This window comes from Choloepus didactylus, chromosome 7 (genome assembly GCF_015220235.1).
Source record: "Choloepus didactylus isolate mChoDid1 chromosome 7, mChoDid1.pri, whole genome shotgun sequence".
NCBI classification, from domain to species: domain Eukaryota; kingdom Metazoa; phylum Chordata; class Mammalia; order Pilosa; family Megalonychidae; genus Choloepus; species Choloepus didactylus.
The window spans coordinates 1,039,557-1,056,963 of NC_051313.1; the positions used below are offsets into that span (position 1 = coordinate 1,039,557).

At 41.5% G+C, this 17,407-nt stretch overlaps 1 protein-coding gene across 6 annotated transcripts in view; it reads right to left on the bottom strand.

The window, feature by feature from the left end:
• The window catches only part of STXBP5 (syntaxin binding protein 5), a 203,072-nt gene that overhangs the window by 47,680 nt on the left and 137,985 nt on the right, over window positions 1-17,407 (bottom strand). For all 6 annotated transcript variants that reach the window (XR_005218010.1, XR_005218009.1, XR_005218011.1 and 3 more), the window contains one exon: window positions 12,649-12,714. Coding sequence is in view for 3 of the 6 variants with exons in the window: in XM_037844019.1 (XP_037699947.1) it covers window positions 12,649-12,714 (66 nt within the window). In the remaining 3 variants the exon portion in view is untranslated. The remainder of the gene's footprint in view (window positions 1-12,648; window positions 12,715-17,407) is intronic.

Sequence of the window (17,407 nt, forward strand, 5' to 3'; positions counted from 1 at the left end):
GTCATTATCTGTGAGTACATTATAATAGCTGCATATTTATCTATATGATCACTCACTACACATTTGGGTATTGTCCAGTTTTGCAATAAAAATTGTTGTACATAAATCTATCCAAATCTTTTGGATTATGTTCTTAGCATGGTGCTCCATAGGAGGAGACCTCAAGCCAGTACAGAACCCATCTCCATCCAAGGTCTTCAAAACTATGGTTTAGGTTTGCTTTATTTATTTTTTTTCTTTCTCAAAAAGAAGGGCATATAAATCATATTTTATAAACTGTTAAGCTGAAATCAAAGAAAAACATGCAACAGAGAATATCTGGCAAAGTGTAAAAGTCACAGTTCCCGTGGTATCTCTCCAAAACTTGGGAATTTAGTGTTGCTGAGAAATGTGGAGCCAGACTGACGGCTGCAGCCTCTGAAGGGAACCTGCCTGACTGCAGTCACTTACTGAGGGAGAGAACAGTTAAATCCTTGGAGCTGAAGCGCTTTTACCTTGAGTGGAAATAAGAGGCCCCCTCGAAACCTTCCCCCCCGGTGAGACGGGGCAGCGTGCAGTGGCCAGCCAGATCCACCCAGCAGCAGCACTGGACATGGGTCACCAGCCCTCACTGGATTCCCGAAACTGTGGACATCCAAGTTCTCCTTTAATTCCAGTGAGAAGCAGTGACAACCTGAGGCAGCACTGTTAACCAGACATAAGAATGTCATTGCTAACATTTAAACTAGATTTTTAAGATTATGTCTTATAAAAGAATTCCTGTTCTACATAAAGAATTAAAACACTAAGTCACCAACCAGAAATAATCATTAAGATTAGTTGAAAATCCCTTCTGATATCTTTCTTTGTATAGATACACATAGATGGCCACTGATTATTTTTCATTAAAATGTATACAAGATAATTAATAATTTTACTTAAACTTAACTAAAGTAAAACTAAAGGAACTGCTGTTTTTTCAAAAATATTTTACTATAAAATATATTATTTCTTCAAAGATCTTCATAAGGGTAAGAAAATGCTTCATGAAAAGCATTACGGTGGATGCCATTTTTGTAACTGTGTTTCAGTGTTAGGTTGCACGGACGTGGCTCTCGGCTGTGACAGGAAAGTCGCTCTCTGCCACGTGAAAGGACAAACACTCCTACGCCCTGGTTTTTATTAGCTACGCTGTTTCCCACACTTGTGAGTTTTAGACACTGACACTCCATATTGTAAATGTAATTTGCACAAAGGTTTAGTGTTGGCTGCATGCTTAGATGGATTTAAAGCTCGACATTAGCTTTTTGCCACGGCTTCTCCATTTGCTGAGCTCTGCTCTTTGGTTCAGGCCACAGCCACTCCAGATTCGACTCGGCGCCATCGGGACACGCCCCACCGCTCCCCGGCGGGAGATGTGCTTTTTCCTCCCAGATGCCTGATTTGGGCCCACTGTTCTTGTGTCCTGCGACCTTATTACATTCACTTACTTTTAGTGTTTTTTGCTGTAGATTTCATAGTCTCCTGCGTAAACAATCATGTAATCTCTGAATAAGAACCGTTCCACTCTGTCCTTTCCAGGCTTTTCCTTTTCTCGTCTTTCTGCATTTGTTCAAGCCCCCGTGCTACGGGGAGTAGGAGTGGTGAGGATGTACTTGCACTGTTCTGATTTTAGGGTGAAAATGTTCTGTTTCATACTCATTTCTGATTTCAGCTATGGATTTTTTGTGCATGCTGTTAGATTAAGAAATTCCCCTCTAATCCCAGTTTGGTGAGAGGATTTTCATGCGTCATGAATGGGTGCTGTATCCTTCACATATACTGTTTTACTCAATTTGCTAATATGTTAAGATTTTTGCCTCTACGGTGAAGAGTCTGGGCTGTAGCTTCCTTTTCTCATCTTGTTGGTCAGGTTTTTAGTATCAGGGTTGCGCTTGTCTCATAAAACGAGTCAGGTTTCTCCCTCCTCTATTTTACCAAAGATTGATATTACTTATTCATTAAAATTTTGACAGTATTTGTAAAGGAAACCATCTGAGCCTAGAGTATATTTCTTTATGGAAGGGTTTAATAAATACAAATTAATCTTCTTAAAAAAGATATAGGGCTCTTTAGATTTTTCCATTTCATCAGGTGTCATTCATGTGTTGTAAAAAATCCCACTTCATTTACTTTATCAAATTTACTGGGCATGAAGTTGTACACAATAGCCTTTTATTATATCTTGAATGTCTGCAGATGTGTGGTGGCATCTTTTCTTTTATTTCCGATATTGGTCATTTCTATTTACTCTTTTTTGTTCAGTAGTTTTGCTAGTTTTATCAATTAAAAAAAACACAACTTTGGGCTTTGCTATTTTCCTCTATCGTTTATCTGTTTTCTATTTCATTGAATTTTGCTATTTCATTCTTTCTACTTAAGGTAGAGATTTAAGATCACTGGCTTTAAATTGTACTTTTCTAACATAAGCACTCAAAGTATATATTTTCCTTTGACTGCGCCTCACAAATTATGACGTATTTTCATTATACTCAGCTCAAAATCTTTTCAAATTTTTATTTCCATATTTGGAAAGATTTTGATCATTATTTCTTCAAATATTTTTTGTCAGATTTTTTTCCCCTGGGAGTTCAATGAAACCACATGACACTTTTCCACAGGTCCCTAAAGTTCTTTCCATTTTTCTCCCTCTCTTTTTTCTCTTTGTTCTTCAGATTGCATAACTTCTATTTATCTGTCTGCAGCCTACAACCCTTCTGTGATCTCCGTCTGGTGATACTAAACCCATCCAGTACTTACGATTCCCGATAATGAACTTTTCAGTACCAAACTGCATTTTGCTCAGTTCTCAGGCCATGGCAAGCACTAGCTGTCTGCCTTGTGCATTGGGCCTGCCCCAAGCAGGGGCAGGAGCCAAGTGCCCTCCGAGCTGCCCTACTCTCCGGTGCCTGCTCCACAAATCCCATCCCTTCGGCAGTCCACAACCTCTGCTGTCTTGGCTGGGTGACCTGCCACCCAGCTGGGGTGCAACCCGCCCTGGGCAGCGACAGAAAGGCTGGGGTACCGGGAGGTCACGGTGCTTGCCTTCCTCCCAGGACAGCAGGGCTGGGCCTGTGCTCAGCCGGCTGACAAAGTCTCATGTGTCCTGACCAAGCCGGTGATGCCATGCATCATCAAGCTGAAATTTAGGCTACAAGCCTGCATCCTTTGGCGTCTGTGGCTCCCCTGGGAATATGCTTGCTTCCAGGGCTGCTCAGTCAGGCCCCAAAGAGGCAGAATCCCCGCCTATACGACCTGCGTCTGGTCCTCCTGCCTGCTCCCGTACTCTGGCACACTTCTGTGAACATCAATTTTCTGGCACTCCCGTCCTTATGTCTCGGGACACACACAGGTTATTGCCCAGCTGGCTGACTTCACTGCACTTATCAAGAAACTCTGCCCTCACCGGGGCCCGGCTCGCCTTCTGCCATGGCCTCTGTCCTGAAGGTGAGCCAGGCAAGTGGGGTCTTGGACACCTGGTGTCTCTGCTCTTCTTCTTTGACTCTTGCCCTTTGTCCTACGTATCTTCCCTGCTCCTACCTCCTGGGCTGCTGGGACGTGTGATGGGCCCCACTTTTCTGGGCCTGTGTCTACAGCAGGGACGACAGAGGCAGAAGGGCTCCCTTCAGCCCGGGAGCCCTGGTTCAGACGTGCTCCAGCCGGCTGACAGCCTGGCCGAGCAGGGCAGAGTGTGTGTGGCTGGAGGGGCTGGGCCTCTGCTTCCGGCTGCAGCAATCTGGCCTGTGACAGCAGCTCCCACCAAGGAAAGGGTCTGATGCCCAGGGGAGCTGGGTTCGGACCACCAGACAACGAATGGCAGTGCCCTTGCAGTTGGTGCTTTCTAACTCTCTGCACCTGGAGAAATTCCAGCAAGGTTTCTGAGTTATGGAGATTTTCATTGCTTCTTTGAAATTAAGCACACTGTTTGTTCCATATCTCACTTTTCTAAACAATAATTATAAAAGAAAGACAAACAGAACTGTAACTCCTGATTCTAGAATGTGACATTTATAGCAAAATACAGTTTAATAGTGATAAAAGGTCAAAGAACTTATTATCACACAAGCAAACTGATGGACAAAAAGCAAACTGATCTTTGTTTATGCTGAAAGACGTTCAATAATTAAAGTTACAAATCAACGTTCTCACGTCACACAGAGAGCCAATGCCATTCTTCTGTAAGGGATAAAGACAAATGTATGCATATTAAATAAAACCAGGATGGTGAAGGGACTGAAATTCACCTTGGAAGATATGACAACAGAGAAGAAAAAAGATTCATGTGAAATACGATAGCAGTTGTCAAGGATGTGAAGTGATATTAGGTGGAAAGGATTAGATTTATTCTTTAAGGGACCAAGGAGGAAACCAGGACCAAGAGAACTCTCTTGGCACTTATTTTAATAGCCATTAAAACCAAGGATATCAATGTCTAATCCCCATACTGGAATGTAAATTCCATGATTTTGGGAACAGAATCAACCTATCCTGCAAAACAGCATCTCTCTGTAAGCACCAAGCACTCAGGGTGTATGAACCCAGTGAGCATCGAGAAGTGTTGTCACTGGAGCCTGCAGAGATACAAAGGAGCTGCATTCCTTCCCAAGCGAAATGGCACAAAGAAAATAAGGGAACACATTAAATAAAGGTCCATTCATCAAAAAGGTGATTTTTAGAAATACTCACAGAACACATACTCATTACCTGAAATGGATGGAAATCTGTAAAGAGGCACCAATACCTGTCTGGTAAAGATTTGGCTATAACAATTCTTTTTCATTTTTGAACTCCTAGTGCTTTTGTTTTCAACTTCTTTCCCCTGCCTCTGTTTTATAAAAACTCATAAAATTTATTGTCAGTTAGGTCTAGAATATTAAAAATTACATAAGACTCTTTGTATTATCTCAAAGAGCATTTTCTACAGAATAAGAAGTATTACATAAATCTAGCATAACAATAATGGCAGAACATAAATTGCCACATTTATAGTTCTGCTTAAATAATAGTGGACAGAGCCATTATTTCAGTAATACAACCTTAATTAGGACTAGGCTTTCTTTAACTGTGTTAGGAAGCAAACATAGCAAGTTATTTCTAGAAAGATCCTTGTACATCATTCTAATGGGAGAAAAAGGTGATTTTACAGAGTACTGAACGTACTCAAGAGGAGGTGCTGGAATATAAAACACAGACAGACCTTGCTAAGCATACTTTATTATGAAACTTGACAGAAAATACATTTAGAAATAAATTTAAAATTTGAATATGCAATATGCCATTAATCTTCATATTTTAGTCACCCTGAAAAAGAAAAAGAATTCATTAGAAGAACTCAGACTAGAACAACTGCTTTAAAGTACCTGCCTGTGAAAATTTAGGTCTTGACCACACAAAGATTAAGTAACCGTTGTTTAAAGCAGGAAGTATTAAGGTTACCTGTTAAAACAGCACACTGCACTCTTGACTCATCTTCTCTTCCAAGATGAGCTGCTATTCCTTCGACAGTAAATACAAAGAAGAATTTCTACAGATTCAACAGCCACATTTTGGGTTGAATATTGGGGAATATAAAGTAAAAACAGCAGCATCAATTTAATTGAGTTTCATAATGATTACAATAATTTTATAAAGTAAACTATTTAATTAATTTGATACATACCTTTTCATTCATATGGCAGCAAACTCCAAAGGATCCCCTGTGAATTTACTCTACAACTTGTGAATGTGAAAAAAGTAGGAAAACAGCACAAGAAAGGGAGACCATGTAAGAGAAAACCTGGACGCTGCGCTCCAAGGACGGAACGAGGGGCAGCTGCCGAGTGGGACCTGGGCTCTGGCCCCAGGAGGCCGTCCCCTCTGCAGAGACCACCGAACTTCAGGTCTCAAAAAATAAAGGGGTTGGAACTCCTTTGAAATGGTATGATTTAATCAGTTAGTGGTTTAGAATGAAATGACAAAGAATGGATTTAAGTTGTCTTCGAATACTTCAAAAAGGAATCACTGGGACTTGCATATAAGTGAGCGAATGGAAACGGCACTTGGACTTGGATCAATGAATGTTATCTTCATTTAAATTGACTTCAAACATTAGGTTTTGATGATTAAGGAAATTAAGCAGTGCTCAAATAACTACTGACTCAGAGTGTGAAAGACAGTGGGGCCTTGGGGAGGGATCTTCCTGGAACCAACACCCCGCTTGAAAAGCACCAGCGTTGGGCTCACGGGCAGGGGCTGCCAGCAGGCGCAGCTGCTGGTTCTGCAGCAGCAGAACTCAAGTCACCATAATTTGAATCCTTATTCTTTAATCTTTGTGTTAGTTTCCCCTTATAGCTTCACGTAATCAGCAAGTTTATTAGTAACCATACCTTCTACATGAAAACAGGCAATGGAATGGGACGCGGCCCGAGTTGCACCCCATGGGCTCCAGCTGGAAACCACTTTGAGAAGAAGGAGCACCATCAGGGAGCAGACACAGGACCCACAGCCTTTAGAAACAACCACGTGGCTTCAACCCCGCAAAGCATGCTAGCGCATGGTAAGGACATCATGCCAAATCTGATGAATGCTTTGTTAACAAAGATACATTTAGTACTATTTATATACAAACTTAAAATAACAAAAAATCTTAGAGTGTTGTATAGTTCCGATTGTTAGAAAATATAAATGAAAAAATAAACTGATAACCAATCCTATTTCCTCGGTGATTGCCAGAGCTGCCATCACTGTGAGGAGCCGGTGGCTTTGGGAATGCTGGCTGTTACGGCTTTACTAACAACGCGAAACACGAGGCCTGCGTGGCACAAGGGAGAGCCGTGTGTGTGCTGCCCCCGTGCCTCTCCCAGGAAGCCGCCGCGGGACCTTCGCCCAAGTGGGCTGTGAACCAGCCAGCAAGTAGGGAGTTAGCCTTGGGGGGCCAGGGCACCCTCCTCTCCCGGCAGCGCCTACTTGAGCAAAGCAGACCCCCAGGATCAGGTGTTAGGTCCTGAGGCTGGGTAGGAAAGTGCAGCACTGGGCTAGGACGTGCTGGCGTCCTTGGACCCTCCACACCTTGTCTGGGGAGGCGCCCAGCACGGGCTGGGGGGACACAGTTCTGGGTGCACCCGTGGGCTCTGTGCACGTCCCCTTGCCCCTGACCCAGCTCCTCGGGGTCACTGAGTGGCCACATGGGAAGGATGATTTACAGAGGACCAGGGAGATGGTAACTGTGGAGCCACCTCAGCAATCCTGCTTTCCAGGCAGGTCAGAGGCCCCAGTGGGAGCCCCCGCCCCAGCCCCCAAGGAACAAAGGGGAGGGTGTACGGCCAGCAGCAGCCCCGGCGGCTCTGACGCTGTCCTCACGTGCTGCCCTACGAAGCGGAGTGACGCCCACAGATGAGGTGGACAAAGGGGAGTCCACAAGGCCGTTTGGAGCCAGGACAGATTCCCGAACCCCGAGTCATGGGCCTGGTGCCGAAACGCCCGCTTCTGGCAGAGGGCTCGGGGATCTCTGAAGGTTCTTGCAGGGTTCTGTGACAGTGCATGTGCTTCCAGCCTGCTTTACGCTACGCCTTAGGACAAACTAGTCATGTCAGGGGATAAACTAACGCACCACTGTTCTTAAGACCGAAAACCTGAAAGCCTAGATGGGTCCATCTTCCTCAAGTGCAGAAAAACGTGGGAAATCAATCAGCTTTCCAGTTCTAGATGCCTCAATCTTGGGATTAATGAACATACTCAAAGAATTCAACAGAATACACACACTCCATATAAAGCAGGGGCTAGATCAACGGCTCCTAACATGAAAAATAATTATGTATTACGTGCACAAATATAATTTTAAGAAGGTAAATAAACAAGTTTTCCCAAAAATGTAACTATGAAAACTGGCATGACAAAAAAACTGGCCAATAACTTAGAAAGCAAGGAAGTTATCAAAGAATCATTCTTTTCAAAGTGAGCTCAGCCCTAGCAACTTTGTTAGTGAAGTCTTTCAAATATTTAAGCTTTGCTATTCCATATACTATCCAAAACACAGAAAAAAATTATGTACAAATTCCCTTTCACATGAGGTATGATTTCTAGGTAACTAAATTCTAAAAGTTGTTCAGTAAACTGCATGTAGGAAAGTCCTTTCTAATTTTTTACATTATGTGACAATAAAAAAACCTCTAGAGTACAATTAAGATAGAGTATCTTATAAAGGAAATTGGTTGAAAAGGTATTCTGCTGTAGTACCAGCACACAATTAAAGTGATTTAACTTTTACCAACTGATTCACCAAAAACCACACAAATACAAAGAGGTAAATAATTGATTCTCATTACACAAAGAGCCCTTTGCCCAGGAATAGACAATCTTATTTTAAATGACCCCATTAAAATCACAAAACAGGGTTCAACTTACAACATGGATGCTACTTTTAAGACTTTTTTGAAAATTTCATTTAACTATATATATATATCAAGCATTACCTGTTGAAAAAAACTAAAACTATTACAACTTCCCAGAAATTCATCTAATTTAATACAATTCAAGGAATATATGGTGGGACTTTTGGGGGGAAATAGGGAATTTAATAACTGTACAATAAAATTTTTGGATTTAAATCAAACATTAAATTTATTCTTTTTTCTAAAAGTGTTTTCCAAGCCTTTTAAAAATTTTAGAGACACAATCCACCCCAAATCTAGGTTGATTGTACATTATGCACCCAAATTTTGATCATATATTGGTTCCCCAATTTTAAACTTTAGAGTAATTTAATCTGAAGGAATAGTATAATTCTCCATCCTTCATATTTACTTTTGGGTGTGGGCCCTAGAAAATTCCCATTTAACCCAATGGTAATTCAGACTGTAGACTGAAAAGTCAATCCTTTAGAAAACCATTTCTCTGAAATGTGAGGGAGATGGAATAAAGGTGTGTGGGGGGAACTATAAAGGAATAAATTCCTTTAAAACTTAAGAATAATACAGTTGTGCTATTCATGGAATAAATTGAACCATGCTTTATCTTACACCAAAAATAAAAACTAATAGAATTCACAGTGTAAATCAGAGAAAGAACCAAAATTGATTTTTAATGATTTTTGTAATGAGTTTAGAAGAGACACAGCCCAAGAAATTACTGCTTAGCACAAGGAATAACAAATTAATATATACAAAACACAATGCACTGGATAATCTTCTGGTGTTGGGTTAGCATTGCATATAGCAGGGCATTAGATCAGAAACAAAATAGAAATTTCTATTTCCTACCTATATCATTGGCTACCATCTTGGAAAACTTTCTGCTTTGGGTTTTCACTGAAAATAATATTTTGATATAAAATGTCAAAACCTATTCAAAGTAAATTAAATGAATTAGACATAAATGAAAGAAAATGCTTTAAAATAAAGATACTTGATACCCTTTTCTATAAAATTATTCACCGTTCATCACCTGAATTTGTGGCAATGAAAACCTACATGAGTGAAGACAAGGGTCAGTCACAGACAGCGGGTGGGAGTAGGAAAAATATAAGGAGATAATCTGGTAGCCCCTAAACAAGCTCCCACATTATGGACAAAAAAGACCTGTCGTGTACACAGTTACCCACCCATGCAAGGGTACAGAGAAAACGACGACTGGTGGTGCGGAATCCTTCCACGGCAGGATTAACCCCCATATGTGAAAACAGTAAATGTAGAGAAACAGTACTCAATATTTCAACCCATCATAATCATTTGATTAGCATTCTATCAATGTGAAATTATACTATGAATAGGTCTGTCATTAAAGATCAAAGATAGAACTATTTATTTTGACCCAATCACCTTAACTGGGGTATTTATAATTTTACTACCTGTAATTTTAGGGATTACTTTAACTCTGCTGTTTTCCTACCAAAAAATGTCCTATTTTTTTACTTCTCATGCCTAAAAACAAGTAGCTGGAATTCCGATCTTGGAATTTTTTTGTTGTGTTTAAAGAAATAAATAAAAGTTCTTTAAATGGGACTTAGTTTGCCTCAATGAAAACATAAATACTCTCGTTCAGCTAGAAACTCCAGTTTTGTATAGCATAAGAAATTTACAAATCCTAAATTATAAAACTCTGGTATGGTGGTTTGGAGCTACATACCCTAGAAAAACATGTTCCTAAACTTAAGCCATTCCTGTGGCTTAAGTAGGACTTTTTGATGAGGCTACCTCAGTTAAGGTGTGGCCCATTTCACTCAGGATGAGCCTTTATAAGCAGAATGAAATTCAGTCAGATGGAGAGAAAGCCACAGTAAGCAAGAAGCAAAGGTTGTCAGTGGAGCCCAGAAGAGAAGGAGAGGCTGGAGGGGCCGCCATGCGCATCGCAGAGACAGACACGCCCAGGGACGGAGGCAGCAGCCCCAGAGCTCCAAGGTCTTTGGGGAAAAAGCATCGCCTTGAGGACGCCTTGCTGTAGCCTTTGTCCTGGCCCCAAAACCCTGAGCTGCTAAACTCCCACTGTTCAAGCCAGCCCATTGCATTGGCATTTGCTTGAGCAGCCAGGAAACTAAAACATTTGGTATTGCAAGAGATGCTACGAGTACGTACAAAGAAAAGGAGCAGGTAATTAACTGTTTTTTAAAGAGTATTTAAAAGTTCTTGATATTAGTTAACTGAGTAAAATTCATCTACTAGAGCTAAAATCCTGCAGTAGTACCACAATGGCAAAATTTTGTAATCTTAGAGTTAGCCAACTAGATAGGAAGTTCAAAACTATATATACCTATCCCACTCTATACGACAGGAGCTTTAAAATACTGAGGATAATAGTTATATTTTTAGCTATGTTCACATTTTGTTTACTAAGGTAAGAAATATTTTATTTTGCCTGTGACTTTCAATTTTATCATATAAGTTTATCCAATGTTTTTGTACTTAAAATTGTCATTTTTCCTTAAAAAAAAGTATTTCTAATTTCTCTTCACATTTCTTTAATTTCTACCATGAACCTTTTATCATAAATGTAAGAAATATTCTGGATGGCTAATTTACAGTCAAACTCCCTACTCCTTATAGGCACAGCTCAACTTCACTTCACCACAGACATTTTCACCCCTTCCCTCCTCTCATTCCTTACAGCGCTCAGGCTGCTGACTTTTGCACCCTTCACCCTACATCTGCGCACGCATGACCCATCCCCTTGGACTTCTGAAAGGGGGGTCTGCCCTGACTTGATTTTGGGTCCCCCCGGCACTCGCTGGAGTGCCTCACCTACAGGCGGTTCTGAACGAGTAACTGCTGAGGGAAGGAAGCTTTTCTGTTACAGGCAAGCATCTAGAGCACAGCTGTAAGGAAATACAAAGGATCCTTTTTGTGCTTTTTTTGGTCCCAATAAAAGCACTGACTCTTAAAGAGTAAGGTCAAGAAATGACACCTGCCAAAAACTGTCCTTCCCTTCCCTGTCCAGGTGGCAAACGTGCTTGCCGTCGCTTCCCTGAGGAACACCAGTTACTTCTGTAACGTTCTCAGAGATTCCTCTTTAAAATCCATGCCAGTTTCACATCTCATACTGAAAATATCACACACATCACCATGAACTCAGTAACACTTTAAGAAACAGAAATTAGTTGTTTTTCATGTAAACATAATTAATATTTAAAGGAAATAATGGTTTTGATATGATTTACACATATATTAAAATATCAGTGTCACCTCTGATACTAAATGGCCACATGAATGTAAAAAAATCGGCACTAGTTTTATCTGACGTATTTTGTGAGAACGATGGCATCACAGCGTATTTATACATGACTGTGAAATTCCGAAAATGTTTGATATTTTCAATGCAGAAAGAGACAATATAAGCCATAAATTTAAATCAAACGAGCAGGGTAACGTTTGGCCTGGCGCCTACCACTGGCTGCTGTACCTTCTGTGACAGTGCAGGCAAGACCCCCGCCTGCGTCCGTGCCCCGGATGACTGAGGTCCAGGTCCCACCGGCACGGACACCCCTGGGGTCTGTCTCTTCAGTGGGCAACAGTCTAACAAACGGGTCATGATCTTAACGTGCCATGTATATCTGATGCAGTATATTTTGAGCAATTACTAAACTTCTCAGTGAAGCAACCTGAGTTCCCTGAAATGAAAGTCAGATGTCAGCGACCCCCTTCGTGGGCTCAGGTGTACGATGCTCAGGAGGCAGAGTCAGCTCCCTACGTCAGGGACAATAAAGGCAACGTGCAAGCTATACTTATTGCTTTGATTTTCTCAGCAAGATTACTGGATAGGGCTTTGAGAACACAAAGCCTGATTACAGGATTTACATGTTTTTCAAAAAAGTTTCTCTTCATTTATATGACTCACTGGGGAACTTAGAAATTGTCAGTCTGGCCCTCACAGCAAAAAAGCTGAACAAGCCGAAAATCAACAACTCTGCTTAGATCCCTGGGAGAACTGCGGCCACACGGCCACGGCCACCCCCACGCTGGAGGCAGCGGCAGGTCAGGTCCCTGCCCACCAGGAGGGGAAGCCACTGGAGCCAGCGTGGGTGGGACGGGAAGAGCCCACGGAGCCTGGATCAGCTTCGGACAGAAACTCCCCAGACCTTGGGGAGCCCCAGACTCGGTGAGTTTTACCCCCAGGAGCCACAATGCAGAATTATAGTTACTAAAAAGTAAAAAAGCAAATTACCAGAAGTCGGAGATTTGCAGCGATCATCTGGAGCCACAGTCCCTTCAGTAATATCACACAGGCCGGCTGGACAAACAGAAACAGAGAACACGTGAGCTGCACGCAGATGCACGTGCGCACACACACTCATCTCCTGCTACAGCACAGGCCGGCTGGAGAAACGAGAACGCGTGAGCCACACGTGGATGCACACGCACACACTCAACTGCCAAATGCACACCCCACACTCCTGGCTGAGAGGGAAGCCCACAGGGGCACACTGTGCTGACGCCATTCGATGCCCATTTGGTGTGCACAGGAACACAGGGGCATTGACATTAATACACTTCAAATGAATAGGGCAATTACCACTTGAACAAATAACATAGGTTTGACATAGGATTTCCAAAAGAGATGATTTGCTAATCTTTAAGAACATCAGACACACTGCCATATTTTGTTTAAAATCAGAAATCTGGGGGTATATATTCTCTTGAGGGAGAATAAGCATTTGGCAAACGTTTGGTAATCTTGGCTCCGTAGGAACTCTCAACTCAAACATCCAAGTGGCTTCCCCTGAGTATGTCTGAAACACCTCCTTACATCTTTTTTTTTTATAAATTCAATTTCATTGAGTTATACTCACATACCCTACAACCATCCAAGGTGTACAAACAACTGTTCACAATACCATTATTTAGTTGTGCATTCATCACCACAATTTTTGAACATTTTCATTACCACGCAGAAAAAAAGAATAAAAGTTAAAGTAAAAAGAACACCCAAAACATCCCATACCCCTCATCCCTCCCTATTAATTCATTCACTTTTGGTCCTCATTTTTCTATTCATCTGTCCATACATTGTGTAAAGGGAGTGGGAGCCAAGAAGTGTTCACAACCCAGCCACAGAGTGGAAGCTATATAGTCATACAACAGTCTTCAAGGATAAAGGCTACTGGTTTGCAGTTCAGCACTTTCAGGTACTTCCTTCTACCTATTCCAATACACTAAAAATTGTAGGAAAAAATATAAATAGGGATAAAAGTGCTGGAGAAAACATGGAGAGAGGGATGTACCTATTTACTGTTGATGAGGAGGCAGAATGGTGCAGCCTTTCTGGAGGTCACTGTGGTGGTTCTATAAGAAGCTAAGTACGTGGGGCCATAAGGTCCTGCAACCTCATTATGGGGTATGTACTTGGAAGATCTGAGAGCAGAGACATGAATGGGCATTTGCACACTGGTGTTTATGGAGGAAGTATTCATGATTTGCAGTGGGTGGAGGTGGGCTAAGGGTACACTGACTGAGGAACAGAATGGTGAACTGCTGGGTGTGCATACAGTGGAATATTGAGCAACTACGAGTAGGAGTGAAGCTGAGAGACACGCAACGAGGTGAATGAATCCTGCAGACAGAACTTTGAGTGAAGTACGCCAGAAACAAAGGCAAACACTATAATGCCTCACCAATATGGACTAACTACAATGTGTAAACTCAGAACTGAACCTTGGAACACAGCTTAACAGGGGAATGATTATTGTAACGATCTCTGCATTGTAAGCTCTTAAAGCAGTCACATGTATTCCCAAATCGTAATGGCTATCTCTAAACTTTGAGATGCTGATCCCCTTTGTGTCTAACCCCATCGGTCTCTGGAAATTTGGGTATCTGCGTGACACCTGAAACTCAGAGCTAGAGCTCAGCAGTTATGAATGTCAGTATTAGCACATACAGCAACTGTTAAAAAAAGCTGAAAAACAGTCCAGACTTCAATTAGAGAATGAATGAAGCAGATCTGGTTAGGCCTAGGGCAAATCAGGCCAAAGGGTAAAGGATGATACTGTGTTTTAAAACTTCAACTTCCATGTGAGACCAAGGGAAGAGATGTTTATCTGGGGCAGGATCTATATTTTCTAAACAATATAACTTCTACAATCAGTTGGTTCAAACACCACAATTACATGGAACTTTGAATAGGAAGTGAGATCTGGTAGGTTGGTATAGGTTAGAGAGAAATAGTGACACATCCCAGAGTAATTTGGGTGGAGAATAAAAATATATATGCAGGGCCCCCGAGGAGCTGGGGGAAAATGCAGAGGTGTTGGACTTCCTCACCTGGCTTGTTGCTGATGTTCTCATAAGCACTGAAGACTGGAGGTCTGATGTGCTGAGCCTCTATCACAGGACTTGAACTTATGAAGCTCCTTACTGCAAAGGAGAGGCTAAACCTGCTTATGGTTGTGCCTAAGAGTCTCCCTGAGTGCCTCTGTGCTGCTCAGATGTGGCCCCCTCTCTCTCTCTTTCTAGCTAAGCCAACTTGGCAAGTGAACTCACTGGCCTCCCCCCAACGTGGGACCTGACTCCCAGGGGAGTAAATCTCCCTGGCAACTCAGGATAGGACTCCTGGGGATGGACCTGGACCCAGCATCGTGGGATTGAGAACATTTTTACCAAAAGGGGGAAGTGAAATGAAACAAAGTTTCAGTGGCTGAGAGATTTCAAATGGCGTTGAGAGGTCACTCTGGTGGGTATTCTTATGCACTAGATACATAACCCTTTTTAGGTTTTAGTATATTTGGATAGCTAGAAGCAAATACCTGAAACTATCAAACGCCAACCCTGTAGCCTTGACTCTTGAAGACGATTGTATAACAATGTTGCTTACAAGGGGTGACAGCGCGATTGTGAAAACCTTGTGGATCACACTCCCTTTATCTAGTGTATGGATGGATGAGTTGAAAAATGGGGACAAAAACTAAATGAAAAATAGTGTGGGATGGGAAGGATGATTTGGGTGTCCTAAGTAAACAATCAATGGTTTTCTGTATAATCACAGTTTTGCATCACCACTACTATCTATATGAGGACATTTCCACTTCTTCCACAAAGAGGAAGAGGCAAAAAAAAAGTAAAAAGAAAAAAGAAAAAGAAAGAGAAATGACATCTAAAAAACAACAAAAGAAAAAATTAAAATTAAAATAAGACACAATAAAAAAGTCAGACAACGACACCAATGCCAAGAACCCCATACCCCTCCCTTACGAACCCCTCTTACAGACATTCAGCTTTGGTATATTGCCTTTGTTACAATTAATGGAAGCATTTTACAATGTTACTGTTAATTATAGACTCTAGCTTACATTGACTGTATTTTTCTCCAGTACCACCACATTCTTAACACCTTGCAAAGCTGACATTTATTTGTTCTCCTTCATGTAAAAGCCTATTTGCACATTTAATCACAATCAGGGATCACTCTAGGCTTCACTAAGTTATACAGTTCCAGTCTTTATATCTTTTATCTTTTCTTCTGGTGTCCTATGTGCCCCTAACCTTCCTCTTTCAACCGTACTCACAGTCATCTTTGTCAGTGTACTTACACTGCTGTGCTACCATCACCAAATACTGTGCTCCAAACCTCTCTCATCTTTTCCTATCGCCTGTAGTGCTCCCTTTAGTATTTCCTGTAGAGCAGTTATCTTGTTCACAAACTCTGTGTCTGTTTCTCTGAAAATATATTAAATTTTCCCTCATATTTGAAAGACAGTTTTGCTGGATATAGAATTCTTGGTTGGCAGGTTTTCTCCTTCAGTATCTTAAATATATCATACCACTGCCTTCTTGCCTCCATGGTTTCTATTGAGAAATCTGCACATAGTCTTATCGAGCTTCCTTTGTATATGATGGAAGATACACCCTTTAGGGAGTTATTTTCTCCACTTGAATTCCTCCTTTGTCTCTCTGACTTTGTTAACTCTACCCGTGCCTGGGTCAGCCCTGACAACTGAAAATTCCTAAGGCTATCTCTAATGAGCTACTTAGGATGAGAGGGGTAAAAAAAAGGGAAAAAGAGATAAAACTCCTTTTCAGGGCCAGTCCCCAGCTACTCAGTTTCGCCAGTCAACTGTTGTTGCTACCCGGTTCTCTGTGCCACTTTCCTTGGGACACTGCCATTTTCCAGTATTCTGAGCTCAGCCATCCCCAAAGCCTCTGTTTTTATTCATTTTCTTTTTTTTCCATCAGCTCACCTCCTCTCTGCTGGGAGCAACTCAGGGCACTTTCCTGCTTGCTCTGGGTTGATCTGTCCTTGTAGCTGTATTCAGTAGTCCAAATTTCTTAATTAAAACTGTAATTGGAGCTTGGTTGAGTTACTTTCCCTCGCTCCAGGTAACCTGCCGCTTTTTTCCACAGGGAATGTTTTAGTTCAGCCTGTCATGCCAGTGGGGAAGGGGTGCCAGCTCTGCAGTTTGGGGAGCTTTCCTTACAGTTCCAAGCTGCCATCTCAGCTGTTCCACCCATTCCAGGCTGGTGTATGATGTGTGTCCAGTCATGGATGTTCCCCAACAGTCGTTCCAGACTATTTACTAGTTGTTCCTGGCTATTTACTAGTAGCTCTAAAGGATTAACTAAATTCCACACCTTTCTATGCTACCATCTTGCCCCACTTCTACTCTATCCTTAATCTTTTTCAGTAATAATTTTGGAAATATTTTGTACTTTAAAATTTGCAGTTTTAAAACTACTGCAGATTACTTATCTCATAAAGTAGCTTTTGAAAAAACATACCATTTTTTTTAAAAGGTCTAAAGAAAAAGTTTCATTAAGACTACCTCACAAACAGTAAAGAGAGAAAATTCTTAATACATCTGGGTTTGCATGAATCAAAGCCATCCAAGGAATCTATGTTTTTGAAGATCTGAATTTACTTTTAGTTCAACATTTTTTTCACATAGTCACATTTCTTTTGAATTAAATGGCTGAAACAATGAACTGCTGGT